Source organism: Temnothorax nylanderi, unplaced genomic scaffold, assembly GCF_030848795.1.
Source record: "Temnothorax nylanderi isolate EJ_2023f unplaced genomic scaffold, tnyl_v1.0 TNYL_tig0109_pilon, whole genome shotgun sequence".
Classification (NCBI taxonomy): Eukaryota; Metazoa; Arthropoda; class Insecta; order Hymenoptera; family Formicidae; genus Temnothorax; species Temnothorax nylanderi.
In genome coordinates this window covers 362,608-380,475 of record NW_027249171.1, presented here as the reverse complement: position 1 = coordinate 380,475, position 17,868 = coordinate 362,608, and the positions used below count along the sequence as shown (strand labels likewise).

At 37.4% G+C, this 17,868-nt stretch overlaps 1 protein-coding gene, 1 long non-coding RNA gene and 1 pseudogene across 4 annotated transcripts; 1 reads left to right on the top strand and 2 right to left on the bottom strand.

The window, feature by feature from the left end:
- Positions 1 to 75: 75 nt before the first annotated feature.
- Positions 76 to 4,053, bottom strand: LOC139775976 (uncharacterized). 3 transcript variants are annotated; one of them, XM_071712361.1, is made up of 4 exons: positions 1,490 to 4,053; positions 1,278 to 1,329; positions 988 to 1,191; positions 76 to 796 (listed from the first exon to the last, which is right to left on the bottom strand). In XM_071712361.1, exons 1-3 carry the CDS (start codon positions 3,304 to 3,306, stop codon positions 988 to 990), a joined length of 2,073 nt encoding a protein of 690 aa, XP_071568462.1. In that variant the 5' UTR covers positions 3,307 to 4,053; the 3' UTR covers positions 76 to 796. The 3 variants fall into 3 exon arrangements, with proteins under 3 accessions (XP_071568462.1, XP_071568464.1, XP_071568463.1); XM_071712363.1 differs by having other exon boundaries at positions 76 to 696; XM_071712362.1 differs by having other exon boundaries at positions 758 to 1,191.
- Positions 4,054 to 6,285: 2,232 nt separating this feature from the next.
- On the bottom strand, positions 6,286 to 9,265 carry LOC139775974 (uncharacterized; annotated as a pseudogene).
- Positions 9,266 to 12,606: 3,341 nt separating this feature from the next.
- Positions 12,607 to 15,752, top strand: LOC139775968 (uncharacterized). Its single transcript, XR_011718975.1, has 3 exons — positions 12,607 to 13,273; positions 13,382 to 14,792; positions 14,862 to 15,752. It is a non-coding gene; the product is annotated as an uncharacterized lncRNA (long non-coding RNA).
- Positions 15,753 to 17,868: the final 2,116 nt, after the last annotated feature.

Here is a 17,868-nt window from a genome sequence, read left to right as displayed (position 1 = left end):
ACATGTAATATTAAGATATATAACGTATCTTTCTTAAATCGTTAAAAAAATTACCAGAAATTTTCACAATCTTGATACAATTAAAAATTTTTATTAGGCATGTTTGAAATGTAAGATAAAATGACAGGAAGTTGCAGGTTTTCTTTATGTACACCAATAACTTTCTTGGATATTGATTCGTTAATGTGTGTGGGGAAAGGGAATTACTCTATATATATTTGTGTGTATAATTTTAAAAATACCAGTTTACACACACATCAGATTATAAAATACGAGATTTGATAATTAAAAATGATAAGCGTTGGCAGAATTGATCATTAATATCTATTTCAGTCAATGCAAAAAGAAGTTGGAAAATTATTAAAAGTTAAAACATCACACACCACGCACACCTCCCCCCCCCCACACACACACAATATAAACGGTATCTCTCACAAATGTTGTTAAACATTCATCTTCGTTTATCTTGCCAAATATGTTTGATAAAAAAAATTTGTAATTTAAATTAAAACTATAAAATATTAAAACGATGGGAAAAGTAACCTAAGAATGTCAAGTTACCTATCCTGCCGTACCATTACTTTTCTTCAATGTAATTTTTTTTAATATTGAAAATTGTGTTTCCAATGTAAAATAATGTCAACTCTGTCACATTTAGCACTTAGTCTTGGCATCCATATATGTTTTACCCTCTGTCTAGAATCATAACAACACAGATGTCTTCAAAATGATTTATCATTTTGAAAAAAAGAAAAGGTTCGATTTACGATTTTAAATATATTTCCTAAACGGTAAACTGAAATAGTAAAAAATAATCCATTATATTTAGTTCACTTAAAAAAAAGTGTCTAATGCTAATATATATTTATATATATAATAAATCTCATTATTTATAAATTTCTAAAAATCGTAAAGTTATATACAATAATTATATTATCTATTATTTACTTGACAAAGTATCGATAGAAACTTATGTACAATGGTTACCTATTGACCACTTCCTGAATTGTTTTGGGGTAATTTTGCTGTCGACTGACTCAATTGAGCCAATGTTTCTGGAGTTGCATGTGCTTTTAATATTGAATTTTCCGCTTCCAATTGATTGATACGATCCATAAGCTCAGCTATCTTCTCTTTCAGTACCTCAACTTCTTCTCGTACCGCGAACATTAAATGACTTTTAACCAAATCCTAGAAAAAGATTACAATGCAGTTCATCGTTATCATCCACCTACGTTTAACGAGCGGTAAATGGTTCTATTGCAGCGGTTTCTTACCATAGCCTGCTCAATCTTGTTATCAATCGCCACAGCGCTTGTCCCCGACATACTGCAATGTAGATTTATTCATATAGATTTATTCGTATGCAAGCGTACGAATAAAAAAAGGTATACGATCTAAGGAGCGATACGAAATGTTGAAAGTTTATTACGTATCCGTAACTTTGTAAGACGAGTGATTAATTTCTTTGTAAGTCTATTTCGAGTACCTTTCGTTATCTTCGAGAGTACGATGCTCATCGCTGCCCTGCGTAACTTCGGCCAATGACTCGAGGAGAGTCGCGTCGGCCGACTGAACAGTAGTAGCGTTAGGAACGATGCCGGAGATGGATTCTTGCTCCGGATCAGATTGGTGGAACGCGATGTTTCCCTGCTGCAGACCACCCACAACATTCTGACAACCAGCCGTCACTTGTGTGATCTGCACCGGGGCATTACCGTTGGACGTTTGCGGTTGCATCTGCTGGGTCGAAGGTGTGATCACCTGCGATTGCACAGGCGCTCCGGAGGGATGGATCGTCGACGTCTGTTGCGACGCCCCGGTCGTCTGAGGAACCTTGTGGATATTTTGCATGCCCTGTATCCCCTGTATGGCAGTCAATGGCTCGGAAATTTGCGTCATCTGTGGTTTTTGCGTCGGCAACGGCTGTTGACAGGAAGTTGCTTCTGATTGATGCTGCGTGACGAGAATATTTGGAGCCTGAGAGGTAGGAGCTGACGTTTGCTGAACCGTGGGCTGGCAAACATTCTGGACCGGCAAGGATTGATTCTGCGTGCTCACCGTTACGTAAGTTTCTTCCTTAGAGTGAGGTATACTCGGCTGAGGCGTCACTGCACTATTGCTAGTCTGTGTTATAATGGGGATAGAACCTTGGGGCATACTCTGAGGTTGTCCCAAGTTGCTAGGATGAGTGGCCTGTAAATTGGAGGGTAACGTAGAACCTTGACCGCCTTGCGACGGCTGCGGCGGCGGCTGTTGCTGCTGCGGCTGTTGCTGAGTAGCTATTGGCTGAGTCTGAGATTGAAAATATTGCGGGATTTGCTGCGCGGATGGCTGCTGCACTTTGGCCTGGGTCTGAACTTGTGTAGGATTATGCTGTACATTAGGAGGTATCGAATTATTTACCGTATAGTTTGTACTCGATACCGATTGCGCGGGGTTACTCGACACGGCGATCGACGAGTGCACCGTGTCCGGGTGAGACGATACCGGGCCATTAGCGTCGATACCAATCCCTTTATCGTCAGTCACTACAGATTGCTTTGCAGCTTCCGGTATAACAATCCCACTATCGGTCACCCCGTAAGATATGCACACTTCGTTCGGATCTGACACTTTCGGAGTACTGATGGCCGTCGGCTGATTAACGGACGTGTGATCCAGGTAATCCATGCAGGTCCAACGTCCTCTCTTGAAAGGCTCCGTGCTCTCGATTTTCACTACCTTGAATCTCTCGTTCCTGCCATGGGAATGGACCTCGCGTAGATCGGCGTCCTGCTTGTCCGTGACGGACGTAATGTCCAAAGTATTGATATTGCTATCATTTACCGAATTATTAACGTTGCCACCCTCCGAGGGTACGATGGCTAGACCGTATTGCGAGCTGGTGGGAATCACCGGGGCCGTGCTGAGGGCGGCGTTGCTTGTATTGAAGAACACGTCTTCCTTGGAGAACGTGTCCTCGGAATAGCTCGGCGTCTCGATATCGAGATCGGTGATGCGCGAGTGCTCCACGGAATTGTCCTCCGTGTGCGACTCGTCCAAATCGTCGTTGGAATCCTCACCGGCGTCATTGCTCATGCGGCAGCCTACGGTGACGCTGGTTATCTGGAACGACGACGTTTTCTTCCGATTGCACTGATTGCCACTTGCAGCTTGCACGCTGCTCGGCGCGACAACCGGCTGGTGATGCCTGTCTATCTCGCCCAGACGGATCGTCTCCGTGGTCGTGCGGTGCACGGGATTCGATATCTTCCTACTACCATCTAACAGCCTATGCGACTTTCTGTGCACATTATCTGCCATTATTATGAGCACTTAACATACGAGAAACACGATTGCTGCGTCCGTTCTCTCGCATGTTAGAATCAACATCGTCGTGCACGCGTTTCGGACTTCCAAATATCTTTTACTCTTACGCACTCTTACGCTCTCTCTCTCTCTCTCTCTCTCTCTCTCTCTCTCTCTCTCTCTCTCTCTCTCTCTCTCTCTCTCCCTCTTTCTTTCTTTCCTCTACCTCCTTATCTTGTCGATCCGATTTCAATGCGACCGATCGCAGTCGGCCGCACCACGCGCTCTCGCTCCTATGAAGAATACGGAGCAAGCACTCAAAGACATATTTCGTGCATGGTTGGATGTTCACAGTTCACCATTACATTAATCTCGAAAGGAAAGAAGCGCGTTTGCTCGAGCAATGTCCGTTCGTCCGTCCGTTGATTTGTTCGGCTGCACTTTCGTGAAACAACGAAGCCTTTACTCTCGCCAATGTCCACCTACTTGCTCGCCTGTTTGTCCGCTACGACGAGTACGACGACAACAACAACGACGACAACGATCACGTAGTCACGGCTACTTCTTCACCTCTCCTTTTCTATCGCGCGCTCTGCCCTCGCTCCTCTTCGCTAACAATCACGCCCCATTTTAATCTCATTCGTTTAAAATTACTGTCTCGTAACACGAGGCCCATCATCCATATCCTTTTTATACACGTTATACACTGTATAGTGAGTGGGCAGTTTAAAAATGGCTGCCGATTCATTCGCACGATTGCCACGAATTGTAACTAGACCATCCGCCACACGGCACACACCACGATTAAAGCCCCTTGCACAATGCCAGGCAACAGGCAATAGGAACAGGGAATAGAAATCAGAAATCATGTATAAATGCAGAATAAACAGTGACACAGGCAATAGACACAGAGTTTCCGTTACGTTGGAAATTCTGTGCCTATTGCCTGTTGCCAACCAATCATAGCATTCGAATTTTTTAGGTTGTAATGAACGATTTTTTGGTTATTTCCTGTTCCTATGCCTGGGCTGTTGCCTGGCATTGTGCAAGGGGCTTTATGCTACGCTTATGTTAAACTATGCATTTTGTGTGCGATAGCCTTAAGGGGATCCTGGAGTGACAGCGACAAGGCATAATCGGTCTAAGCAATATCTTTGAATTGGCTGAACAGAATGGAAAATCCTTTTACACGATTAAAGTACGCACAAAAATGTAGAGGGCTGTACATGATTTTTTCTGATAAACTAAAAAAAATTTTATTTTTATAAATATTGTCTTCACCTGACGACAATATTTGCTTTATACAAAAATTCTGCAGTTTTTCTATAGAAAATAGTGATGCAGCCCTCTACAAAAAACTGTCAGGAATAATATCGTGCAATTAGAAGTAAGATTTGAAGCCTAAAAAAAAAGATATTACTTAGACCAGTGGAAGATGCAAGGTTAGGTGCTATCCTTGTCTATATCCTTGTCTATACAAGGACAGATATAGTCGGTGAGCACTTCTTTATCGACGCTGATCGAGTTCGCCTGCGGCTCCAGCATCCCCTTAAAGGCCGTCACACACAAAATGCATAACGTCGCATAAGCATAGCATAAGACCGCTGGACCAATGAGCATCTTACGTAAATTAATATGGCAACATTATGCTGGATGCTCATTGGTCCAGCGGTCTTGTGCTATGCTTATGCTACGCTATGCATTTTGTGTATTATAGCCTTATTAATTTACGTAAGATGCTCATTGGTCCAGCGGTCTTATGCTATGCTTATGCTACGTTATGCATTTTGTGTGACGGCCTTTAAGGTGGAAGCACATAAAATTGCAGGAGCCATGAGCAGGGGATCGATCATGTATCTTTTCCCCTAGGACGGAACATGAAAAGTGAAAAGTTTATCTCTTTCTATTCAACACCAATAGAAAGAGATAGTTACATGAAACTTTTCACTTTTCACGTTTCCGCTCTAGGGAAAAAGTTACATGATCGCTACCCAGAATGCAGAAGCCATATGCGCATGCGCTATGGTATCTGTAGAGCTCTACAAATACCATAGCGCATGCGCATATGGCTTCTGCATTCTGGGGATCGATCATGTATCTTTTCCCCTAGGACGGAAACGTGAAAGTGAAAAGTTTATCTCTTTCTATTCAACACCAATAGAAAAAGATAGTTACATGAAACTTTTCACTTTTCACGTTTCCGCTCTAGGGAAAAAGTTACATGATCGCTACCCTGCCCATGGCTCCTGCAATTTTATGTGCTTCCACCTTTAAAGGCCATCGCACACAAAATTGCATAGGCTGCATAAGCATAGCATAAAGCCCCTTGCACAATGCCAGGCAACAGGCAATAGGAACAGGAAATAACCAAAAAATCGTTAATTACAACCTAAAAAATTCGAATACTATGATTAAAAAAGTTCTAAATACTCCAGTTCCACAAAAAGATGCCATTGATCATTTTCTTCTTTGTTTATCAGACGGGATGCGAAAGCTATCTCGTAAAAAATCTCGTTTATTACAAATAGCAATTCTGCAGCTTCTTGCAGATGCAGAGGAAGAGGAAGCCAAAGAAAATAATTTTTAGTTTATTTTTATACAATATTTAATAACTTCTATAATTAGTATTTTATATCCGTGTTTATTTATTTTAATATTGAATGCTATTTGAATGGTTTTTTTAGTTTATCAAAAATTCAATATTAAATGTTTTTTTTTAGTTTATCTTAAAGTCAATATTGAATGTTTTTTTCTTTTAGTTTATCATAAAGTCAATATTGAATGTTATTTAAACGTTTTTTTTGGTTTATTAAAAATTTTAATACTTTTAATATATCTTTGTATGTATATAGAATAGATACACTTTGGTAGACAATACATACACTTAATTAGATACAGAATGTTAATAAAAATTACATATTTAACAACGGTTACAAGAAATGTCGTACTACAGCAAAGTGTAATTGGTGTATCAAATACAATAAGTAATACAAATTTGATTATTCTGTTTGAAAAATATATTTTATTTTTTTATGAAATGTATAGTCTATATAGCATACTTCTTTTTTGTGTGGAATGAATAAAAAAAACATTTATTTTGTACTTGGTTTTTTAAAAATTATTCTGCAAAACCTTCTCCCATTGCCATGGAACCGCACCAGTGGTTTCAAAAAATGTTGCAAAATCATCTCTTATTTGAGCACTACTCTTCGTCGGTCTACTTCTGTCGAACGTCCCTGCATCTTCTAGACCCGTGCCACGCAATTCCCGTTCATGTACATTTAATGTCGCATACCTTCTTTGTGTGTGCGGTAGCTTAAGTTCTTCTGATATTATGAAATTATGTAGACACGTAGCTGCTTTGATTATTCTAGTGGCAGTACGTACGCTGGCAATGAGCGGTTTGCGAAATATATTCGCATTCTCGCAGAAAGTATCCCAAATACACTTTCCACAATTCTGCGAGCTCGACTTAAACGATAGTTGAATACGTTTTTACGTCTATTAAGCCTTCCTGCTGAAAATGACCGATTGAATCCGATTGGTTCCGCATTAAATTTGGTAAAATTGAATCGGAATGAATGCGTTTTCAATCCGGTTAATCGGATGCCCGATTGGAAGTGAATCGGTTTTAATAACAAATCAATCGGAATCGTTTTTAATTCGGCATTTCCGGATTGATCTGAATCCGCCGTTATCGGTTTCAATCGTATTAATGCCAATTCATTTTAATCGGGTGAATAAAGTGACCACACGAATCGTATTGAATCCGCATCAATCGTAAAATTTTAATACAACACCGGAATCGAATTTAATGCGATATTTCCGGATTCATCTGAATCCGACTGAATCGGTTTCAATCGTATTAATGCCAATCCATTTTAAGCGGGTAAATAAAATGACCACATGAATCCTATTGAATCCGCATCAATCGTGAAATTTTAATACAACACCGGAATCGGATTTAATGCGATATTTCCGGATTCATCTGAATCCGACTCAATCGGTTTCAATCGTATCTGCGCTTAATCCATTTAAATCGGGTAATTAAAGTAGCTATGTGAATCGGATTAAATCCGCCTTAATCATTAAAATTGTATACAACACATAATTTTTACGTAATAGAGTTCTTACTACAGGATTTCCTTTTGGTAAAGTCATGAGTTCTATATTTGCAAAACTGTAAAATGTTTTTATTTAAATAAATACTGCACATTGTAATAAATTCGTAGTACAAAGAATGGAATTATAATAAAGTAATAAATAATCCTGTTTATATATCCGGAATTCACGGATTCTATCAGTTTGAATCGGTCAGTCAATCCGTATAAATCATTATAATTTCGTGATTTCGGGGTTCATGAAATCATAACGATTTAAACGATTGACTAACCATAAGACCGATTCAAACCGATAGAAAACGAGTGAAATTACATCCTTGAGTACGAATCCGTTTCAATCGTTTCCAATCGGTATAATCGTTATGAAATCATGACGATTCAAACCGATAGGAACCGATTGAAATTACATCGTTAATTGATTACGAATCCGTTTCAATCGGTTTCGATCGGTGTAATCGTTACGAAATCATAACGATTCAAACCGATAGGAACCGATTGAAATTACATCGTTGAATACCAATCCGTTTCAATCGTTTTCAATCAGTGCAATCGTTTATAAAATCATAACGATTTAAATCAATAGAATCCGATTGAAATTACATCCTTGAATACCAATCCGTTTCAATCGTTTTCAGTCGGTGTAATCGTTATAAATCCGTGATTTCCGGATCAAGAATCCAGATTCATGCGGATTCAAAATTTTTAATCGGATTCAATCGGTCATTTTTAGCAGGGCTACCACTTCTAGGATATGGCCTCAGCATGTATCGCGTTAACGGAAATGCTTCATCACCGATTAGAACAAATGGTAAAGCCTGGCCACCATGTTCCACAGGTCTCGGCGGAGGAATTGACAGCGTACCGTTTTGTAATCGCTTGCCGATCTCGCTAGCATTAAATACTCCACCGTCACTACGCCTTCCTGGCGCACCAATGTCCAGTAATGAGATCCGATAATTAGCATCAGCAACAGCCATTAACACCAAACTGTGAGTGCCTTTGTAATTATAATACATCGAACCACTATTCAGAGGGGCCTGTATACATACAGCGTCATGGAAAAGTAAAAAAAGTTTATTACATGATCTACTCTAATATGTATATATATATATATACCTATATATAATATATATATAATTAATTATAATTTTGTCTAACTTCTCATAAAAGAAAATTGTCAAAATATTAGAAATATTTACCTGCAATATTATGTGTTTCCCATCAATTGCGCCAATGCAATTGGGAAAATTCCCTATTTGTCTTGAAATTCATCGGCTATTCTTCGCCAGTTGTCTTCTGTTGGTTTTACAAATACCATATCTTTTAGTGTATCCCATATTACTTCGCATGTCTCTGACACTATTTTTGACACTGTATTATTGTGTCCTACACGAAATGCGTATGATACGGATACCATATGCTATCCCCTGAAGTTAGATATCGCAAGCAGATTTGAAGGCGAGTGCGAGCAGAAATAGGCTCCCGAATAACAAATTGTTTCTCTATATGTGGTGAAACAATCTGCAACAATTTTTCGCACATTTCTGGTGTCAGTCGAAAAAAATTGAAAAATTTTTCTCTGTCTTCGAAAACCATTTCTTGCACCAGATTGTTGCTAGCCCCTTGTGCGAATCGTCTTTCAGCATTAAAAATTGGTCTAACCCAAAATCTTCGAACATTGCGTCTTATTTGTCTTTTTTTCTTCTCTTCGGCTCTCATTAATTCATAAATTGTATATATTTGAACTATTTTTCTGCGAACAGCTTCCTTGCACAGAGTACTTTCCGAGCACTTGTATATTTTCAAATATTTTATTAAATTTATAAATGCAAGCTCCGAGTCCAACATTTTGACAAGGTTATGCACATTTGTTTTGATATCATGTATATGAATGTCTGTGTTAAAACGTCACGCTGAAAATTTCATCGGGTGTCCCATGGGGCGTATTTACGCCGATGTAATGATCAATAAGCCAATCACAAGATTCCTTGAGGATCCATTTTGAAAATAAGCTTTGTAAAACAATACTGTGATTGGCTTATTAATCATTACGCCGCGTAAACACGCTCCATGGGACACTCGATGCTTGTGCTGGCGTAACGAAACGGGCGCAAATCCTGTGATTGGCCAAGTTTCTTTACGCCGTACGCCGGTACGCCGTACGCTGGCTCCATGGGACTTCACCCTGACGCTCAACGCTCATTTTAGCGTCAAAATAGGTCACGTGACTAAAGTTGACGCTACATGTGAAAGACTCAAGGTGCGATTTCACGATGACGCTCGACGCTGGATTCAAGCGTCAAAAAGCTAAACTGTGTCAGAGAGAAACCTGAGAGAGGCCATCCCGGCGTTTTTTGTCAATTTTTGTGTGCCCGATTTTCCGACGCGCCGCCTGAGAAAGTGCAACTCAACTACGTCGTTTCGCTCGGTAACCGCACATGGTTTGCGTCCGTGCTAATGGTTCGTATCCGAACTAGCCAGCTGGAGGGGATCTGCTGGCCGCGGCGGCCGCGCTCGGCCGGCCCGGCGCTCGGCAAGCTTCGAGCGAGGAGAGAAGGACAGACATACGATCTGCTGTCTCGGCTGTCTCCTTCTCTCTTGAGCTATGACGTAGCTGCTTCGGCACGCGCCGGCTATGCGACGTTGCCACGATGCCACGCATTTCGGGTATCGCGTACGGTGTCTCGCCGAGTGCCGAATCTCGAGTTGGCAAATCGACGAGATGCGCTACGTTACATTTATAAATATTTATAAATATATATGTATATATGTATGTATGTATGTATATGGGCAGATCCATTACTTTTCGACCAAAGGTTGCGGGGGTGGGTCACCGATTTTGATGCCGATTTTTTCCTCGAAAGTACACTAGAAAAGGAGATGATCCTGAAAATTTGAGCCCGATTCGATCAAATCCGGCCGTTGGAGAATTTTTTGAATTTTGAAAAAAGTCGATTTTTCAGTCATTTTCAAAAATTTATATCTCAGCTTCTATATAACTTAGAGACTCGTTTGAGGCCGCATTCTTTTCTGTAAATCCTCTACTTTTAAGGAAAAAATTGGTCATTGGTTTACACTCAAGTCCGGCTTCACGGCGAGCTGCTAACTAAACCACTGTTTTAGAGAAATTTTGCCTATTTTTGAAATGCTGTCATATCTACAGTTTTCGAAGTAGAGGGTTGATCAGCAGCTGATATTTTTTGTTCATGTATACTCTGAAGAAATCTACCCACTTTTTACTTGATTGCTTCTATTTCGTTAAATTATGGCCATCTAAAGCCGATCGATTTTCGAAAAATCGCCATTTTCAGATAGCCAGAACTTTTTTCTTTCAACTCGAAATCCTTTGAAATTTTTAGGGAATATACTTCATTATATCCTTAAACAACCCTGAAAATTCCAATTTTGGAATAGAAGTGGTTTCCGAGTTATGAAGTTTTTAAAATGTCAACTTTTCGATTTAATATGACATTTTTTGTGGTTTTATCATCAATTTTGTAAATTTAATGTAAATAATTGATATTTTTCGGAAAATATATTCGAAAATAAGGAGCAAAACGGATTGTTTGAGAAAATTGAGAAAAAAAATTAATATTTTTTATTTTGATTTATTTGTTTAAAATTTTTAAAAAGTAAATATTTGTTCATTTCTTTTAATAATATGTTGAATACAAATTTCCAAAGTATTTGAGAACTATCATGTCATGTTTAGCAAATTATACTTTGCTCATAATTTACCGCCAGTCTCCGGCTACAGCAAAGTATAATTTGCTAAACATGACATGATAGTTCTCAAATACTTTGGAAATTTGTATTCAACATATTATTAAAAAAAATGAACAAATATTTACTTTTTAAAAATTTTAAAAATTTTACCGGAGACTGGCGGTAAATTATGAGCAAAGTATAATTTGCTAAACATGACATGATAGTTCTCAAATACTTTGGAAATTTGTATTCAACATATTATTAAAAGAAATAAACAAATATTTACTTTTTAAAAATTTTAAACAAATAAATCAAAATAAAAAATATTAATTTTTTCCCTCAATTTTCTCAAACAATCCGTTTTGCTCCTTATTTTCGAATATATTTTCCGAAAAATATCAATTATTTACATTAAATTTACAAAATTGATGATAAAACCACAAAAAACGTCATATTAAATCGAAAAGTTGACATTTTAAAAACTTTATAACTCGGAAACCACTTCTATTCCAAAATTGAAATTTTCAGGGTTGTTTAAGGATATAATGAAGTACTTATATTCCCTGAAAATTTCAAAGGATTTTGAGTTGAAAGAAAAAAGTTCTGGCTATCTGAAAATGGCGATTTTTCAAAAATCGATCGGCTTTAGATGGCCATAATTTAACGAAATAGAAGCAATCAAGTAAAAAGTGGGTAGATTTCTTCAGAGTATACTTGAACAAAAAATATCAGCTGCTGATCAACCCTCTACTTCGAAAACTGTAGATATGACAGCATTTCAAAAATAGGCAAAATTTCTCTAAAACAGTGGTTTAGTTAGCAGCTCGCCGTGAAGCCGGACTTGAGTGTAAACCAATGACCAATTTTTTCCTTAAAAGTAGAGGGTTTACAGAAAAGAATGCGGCCTCAAACGAGTCTCTAAGTTATATAGAAGCTGAGATATAAATTTTTGAAAATGACTGAAAAATCGACTTTTTTCAAAATTCAAAAAATTCTCCAACGGCCGGATTTGATCGAATCGGGCTCAAATTTTTAGGATCATCTCCTTTTCTAGTGTACTTTCGAGGAAAAAATCGGCATCAAAATCGGTGACCCACCCCCGCAACCTTTGGTCGAAAAGTAATGGATCTGCCCATATACATACATACATACATATATACATATATATTTATAAATATTTATAAATGTAACGTAGCGCATCTCGTCGATTTGCCAACTCGAGATTCGGCACTCGGCGAGACACCGTACGCGATACCCGAAATGCGTGGCATCGTGGCAACGTCGCATAGCCGGCGCGTGCCGAAGCAGCTACGTCATAGCTCAAGAGAGAAGGAGACAGCCGAGACAGCAGATCGTATGTCTGTCCTTCTCTCCTCGCTCGAAGCTTGCCGAGCGCCGGGCCGGCCGAGCGCGGCCGCCGCGGCCAGCAGATCCCCTCCAGCTGGCTAGTTCGGATACGAACCATTAGCACGGACGCAAACCATGTGCGGTTACCGAGCGAAACGACGTAGTTGAGTTGCACTTTCTCAGGCGGCGCGTCGGAAAATCGGGCACACAAAAATTGACAAAAAACGCCGGGATGGCCTCTCTCAGGTTTCTCTCTGACTGTGTTTAGCTTTGACACTCGACGCTCATTTCAGCCAATCCAGTGGTTAGGTTATATTTCGCGTCCCTCTGAATCTATCACGTGACCAGATTTGACGCTCGAATCCAGCGTCGAGCGTCATCGTGAAATCGCACCTTCATGAAAAGTGTCTGGCTTTGAAATTATAGCGTCAGTACCATGTACCATATGTAACCCACTGAATAAATCATGTCATTTAGGAAGAAATATGATATGTGGTTACGCGAGTGTGCAAAAAAAATATCAGAACAAAATCAACGCAAGAAACTTTTAGCAACAGTTCTGATAAACGAATTACACAAACAGAAAAGAAGAAATTATCGTAGGAAATGTTATTGGGTAAATCCAATATTCATAGAACGATACAATCATGGATTTTACCACGCAATCTTTCCTGTTATTATTTTGGAAGAAGCACGATTCAGGAATTATTTTCGGATGACTCCTACACAATTTGAAGAGTTATTATGAAGCAGAGAGTGATTCGGGAGCCTATATCTGCAGCAGAACGACTATGTTTGACATTAAGGTTAATAAGGTTATAGAATTGATTTTATTATATACTTTTTGTTTATCTTATCTGTACATAAATTTTTTTTTCTATAAATATTAAACTCGAATTTTTTATATTGATTAGGTTTCTAGCTTCTGGTGATTCGATGACATTTCATATCAATACCTTATTGGATTAACAACTGCGAGTAACATCATTGAAGAGACATGTGATGCTATTTGGAATTGTCTGCAGAAGAAAGTACTTCCCTCTTGTTTGAATGAAGATAATTGGCTAAACATTGCTGCACGGAGAAAAAGTTACGGTTGCTACAACAGAATAATAATGTTAATTTTCGCCCATCCATACAAAAGGGTTATGGAAACCATAGTACTCTGGAAGTGACCTATATGGTTGCCCTAACCTTAGTGAGGGTAGCTACTATATGGATGTTGCAGCCATAATATATGGATGTTACAACCATAATGAACAAATATTTACCCGACAAAAAAAATTATTTATTTCAAAATTTTATTACTATTTTTTAACTAAATTTGTTTCTTAAGATGCATCTATGATTATAAATATTTTCTCGTATTTGAAAAAAACACTTACCTTGGTGGGATTCGAACTCGGGACCTCTGGATCGTGAGCCAACTGCCTTACGTGGTAGACTACTTCTTAAATTTAATGTAAGTGTTATATATAGTCTACATATGTCATAATCAGCGCAAATATATAATTTTTCAAAAATCATCTTAAGAAACAAATTCAGTTTAAAAAGAGTAATCAAATTTTGAATTGGATATATGATATAATATTTCTTAATGTCGGGTGAATGTCAGAAACCAGTGTCGGCTCATTACGAAATTTTGTGTTCGTAAATATATTTATGAAAAAAGTATATTTATAAAGTTAAAACATTTTTATCAAATCCACTTTATTCTATGCAGAAATTCTTTTGCGCGCGCAATGGAACTAAACTCTCAATCATGCAGTGATTCAGTGCTGTACCGTGCAGCTATATCTTATGGATCTCTCAACCATAAAGGTGCGATTTCACGATGACGCTCGACGCTGGATTCGAGCGTCAAATCTGGTCACGTGATAGATTCAGAGGGACGCGAAATATAACCTAACCACTGGATTGGCTGAAATGAGCGTCGAGTGTCAAAGCTAAACACAGTTTAGCTTTTTGACGCTCGAATCCAGCGTCGAGCGTCATCGTGAAATCGCACCTTAATACTTGTGCTGCAGACCACATAAGAGAGATAGCAATAATCCTTTGGTTGAGGCAACCATATACGAGGGTATTGTAACCGAATGTCACGTATCGTAAGAACTACGGTTATGAAAACTGTATAAATGAGCATATCTTAACAGCTACATTCAATGTAATATCAATTTAACTTGAATTCACATACATTTCTTTTTCAATCATAGAGAATGTTGTTGTAACAACCGTAGCAATTTTCTCCGTGTGGTGACTTCGAGACAAAATGGAATTTTAACCATTGTATTGGAGCAATCGATGGGAAACATGTTCTTTCTTCAGGTATATTATACATATGCAAAAATAATATACAGGATGTATCAGAATGTTTGGTACTTTTTTCATATTTAGATAGAACGAGCCAAACTGAGTCGAAAAGTCATGTACCATTTTGCAATTTTCGCAATAGTTGATGAGTTATTAATGATTAAAAATCGCCGTATTGGCCCGGCCCACCGCCAAATCCAAGCGCGCGGCGAGATGCGGCCGCTTCGCGGTCGGCGCGCGGGCAGTTGTTTACTTCAAGCGGCACGAGCGGCGCGTAACGCCGGGCCCCCGTCCTGAGCGATGATAGTTTCTCGCCTTTTTTAAATAGAAATAAAATTTTCTAACATCATAGAAAAATTTTTTGTGCGTACTTATGTACATACGTGTGTACATGCATACACAGTAAAATATCAATTGTACTGCTTAAAAAAGCGATTACTCAATTTACTCTTTTTTCTGTTAGTAAGTAACGGTTGTCTTTAAGAAAGAATATTTTCTTGATAATAGTCTTAAAATGTACAAATTTTAGAAAGAGTCTTTATCATGTACTCGAAAGAAGAATTTATACTCCTTCAAAGAACATAATAAAATTTTATTAAAGAAAAGTCAAAATAATAAATAAAGTAATATGAGGACCCTCGAGATTAAAATAGGAGAAGTCAAGGCTATGAGGGTCAGACGCAGATCACAGTGCGTAATATCAGAAATAACTGATTTATTCGTCGTTTTGATACATTACATCGATCCGTACGTTTCGGCTCAGTTTTGAGCCATCTTCAGCGGCAGTTACAGAAATTAAGTTACACGTTCTCCGTACCGTATGGTGAGTTTACTGATTCAAAGTATCAGAAACATAGACCAATTGATCCATATCTGTAAATTTGTTCAATTAATGTTGAGATATTAAAAAGATTCCTTAGGAAACTCACCATTCGGTCTGAATAACGTGGAATACAGAGCCATGTACATAATGAATACTCTCTGGGAGAAGACTTGACGATCTTGTCGACACGACACACAATATGATATGAAAGATCTTGCAAGAAGAGGCATCTAATTGTTTAATTCTTCAATTAAGAATATAAAATTAAAACAAAAATTCGATTTACTTATTATTTTGACTTTTCTTTGATAATATTTTATAATGTTCTTTGAAGGAGTATAAATTCTTTTTTCATACAAAGTACATGACAAAGTACATGACAAAGACTTTTTCTAAAATTTGTGATAAGTACATTTTAAGATTATTATCAAGAAAATATTCTTTGTTAAAGATAACCGTTACTTACTAAAAGAAAAAGAGTAATTCGAGAATTACAATTATGTACGTAATAAAAATTTAAGAATTAAAATTGTGTACATAAGTAAAATTCGTGAATTACAATTATGTACATAATTTTAATTCCCGAAAAATTTTTATGTCATAACATAAAATAAATTCAGAATTAATATTTTGTCTAGACATAATTTTAATTCTGCATTTTCAATTATAGCTTAATAATAATTCGATGAATTATAAGTATCTAGACATAATAATAATTTCTTTTCTTTGAGTATCAATTTAATTTGGTAGAATTTTTATGATGATATTAAATAGCAAAACGGCGTGCCGTATACGCACACGCAAAAAAATATCATTCTAGTGCTAAAAAAACCAATTACTCAGTTTTCTCTTCCTTTAAGTAACGATGGTCTTTACAAAAAATGTTTTCTTGATAATATTACTTAAAATAAATAATATTCTAAATTCTAATTATTCAGTTCTTCAGTTAAGAATATAAAATTAAAACAAAAATTCGATTTGCTAATTATTTTGATAGGAGAAGTCAAGGCTATGAGGGTCAGACGCAGATCACAGTGCGTCCCTTATGAAAAAAGACTATTGAAAAACTATTGAGAGCAAATTAACTATTGGATAACTATTAGATTTGAATAGTACGTACTATTCAAATTTAATAGTTAACTATTGAAAGTCCAATAGTTAATTCGCTGTCAATAGTTTTTTTTCATAAGGGGTAATATCAGAAATAACTGATTTATTCGTCGTTTTGATACATTACATCGATCCGTACGTTTCGGCTCAGCTTTGAGCCATCTTCAGCGGTAGTTACACAAGTTAAGGGGTAACGCCACTGTAGCGGCCCGGAAATTTTGACAATTTTTTATGGGAATATAGTGAATGGAATACAAAATCTGTTTAAAGGCCTTTATTATACATACTTTAAAGTGTGTTCACAATTTTTTTCAATTTTTGTTTTTACAAAATGGCGGCGCCAGAGCTCAGCAAAGGAAGCCTCTAGTGTTCTGCGGCCGGAAAGATTTCTCCTCCAATTTTTGACCTGGAACAAAAAACCAAAAATTTTTTAGTTTTATATAAGATTAGCTCGAGAAAGACGTACGGAAATTAAAAAATATCATTTTTTGTAAAAATGGTGCACGTTTGAACAAAACGTTTTATTTTTAAAAACGTTTCATTTTTGTTTAAACGTGCACCATTTTTACAAAAAATGATATTTTTTAATTTCCGTACGTCTTTCTCGAGCTAATCTTATATAAAACTAAAAAATTTTTGGTTTTTTGTTCCAGGTCAAAAATTGGAGGAGAAATCTTTCCGGCCGCAGAACACTAGAGGCTTCCTTTGCTGAGCTCTGGCGCCGCCATTTTGTAAAAACAAAAATTGAAAAAAATTGTGAACACACTTTAAAGTATGTACAATAAAGGCCTTTAAACAGATTTTGTATTCCATTCACTATATTCCCATAAAAAATTGTCAAAATTTCCGGGCCGCTACAGTGGTATTACCCCTTAAGTTACACGTTCTCCGTACCGTATGGTGAGTTTACTGTTTCAAAGTATCAGAAACATAGATCAATTGATCCATATCTGTAAATTTGTTCAAATAATGTTGAGATATTAAAAAGATCCCTTAGGAAACTCACCATTCGGTCTGAAAAACGTGGAATACAGAGCCGTGTACATAATGAATACTCTCTGCGAGAAGACTTGACGATCTTGTCGACACGACACACAATGATATGAAAGGTCTTGCAAGAAGAGGCATGTCGTAGGTCAACACATCGGCGAGGATTAT